Genomic DNA, 959 nt, shown 5'->3' with positions numbered 1-959 from the left:
CTGTGTGTGAGAGCTTCTCCAGTTCAGCGTCTTTCCTCTTCAGCTCAGTGATCTCCTGCTCCAGCTTCTCCTGAAGCTCTCTGACTCGACTCACTTCAGTTTGCTGCTGGGATCTGACCTGCTGCTTCACATCAGAGCGTCTTTTCTCCATGAGACGGATCAGCTCAGTGAAGATCTTCTCACTGTTCCCCACTGTTTTATCAGCAGAGCCATTGATATCCTCCACCTCCTGTTGGAGCAGCTTCACATCTTTCTCTCTGTCCTGGATTCTCTGCTGGATGTTTTGTCGACTCACCTCGAGCTCTCTCTGCTTCTCGCTCCTTTCTGCTGCAGCTGAGACTGTGTCATGACCTTTGTGTTCGTCCACAGAGCAGAGATAACAGATAGACTGCTGATCAGTACGACAGAACATCTTCATCACTTCATCATGACGAGAGCAGACGTTCTCCTGGAGCTTCTTGGAGGGCTCCACCAGCTTGTGTTTCTTTAATGGAGCTGCTTCAAAATGAGGCTGAAGATGTTTCTCACAGTAAGAGGCCGGACACTGCAGACAGGACTTACAGGCTTTCAGTTTCCTCCCGGTGCAGACATCACAGGCCACATCTTCAGGTCCAGCATAGCAGTGATCAGCAGGAGCAGCTTGGAGTCCAGTCTTCTTCAGCTCCTCCACTAAAACTGCCAACATGGTGTTTTTCACCAAAACAGGCCTCGGTGTGAAAGTCTTCCTACACTGAGGGCAGCTGTAGATTGTCTTTTCATCCTCTTTATCCCAGTGGCTTTTAATACAGTTCATACAGTAACTATGTCCACAGGGAACAGTCACCGGATCCTTCAGGAGATCCAGACAGATGGAACAAGAGAAGGCCTCCCAGTCTAGTTGAACTCCTTTCTGCGCCATTTCTCCTCTCTGTAACGACGACTGTCTGAGTTTCACTTCTTAGAAATCAAACTAGTTTAAC

At 48.7% G+C, this 959-nt stretch overlaps 1 protein-coding gene across 1 annotated transcript in view; it reads right to left on the bottom strand.

The window, feature by feature from the left end:
* LOC136178880 (tripartite motif-containing protein 16-like) overlaps window positions 1-959 on the bottom strand; it is a 2,123-nt gene extending 1,164 nt beyond the window's left edge. Inside the window, exon 1 of the mRNA XM_065953308.1 lies at window positions 1-959. This exon is cut by the window's left edge and continues 1,164 nt beyond it. Within this exon, the coding sequence (XP_065809380.1) occupies window positions 1-898 (898 nt within the window). The 5' untranslated portion in view covers window positions 899-959.

This window comes from Labrus bergylta, chromosome 4 (genome assembly GCF_963930695.1).
Source record: "Labrus bergylta chromosome 4, fLabBer1.1, whole genome shotgun sequence".
Classification (NCBI taxonomy): Eukaryota; Metazoa; Chordata; class Actinopteri; order Labriformes; family Labridae; genus Labrus; species Labrus bergylta.
Note: the sequence above shows the minus strand (reverse complement) of the source record. Positions and strands in the feature narration are given on the sequence as shown.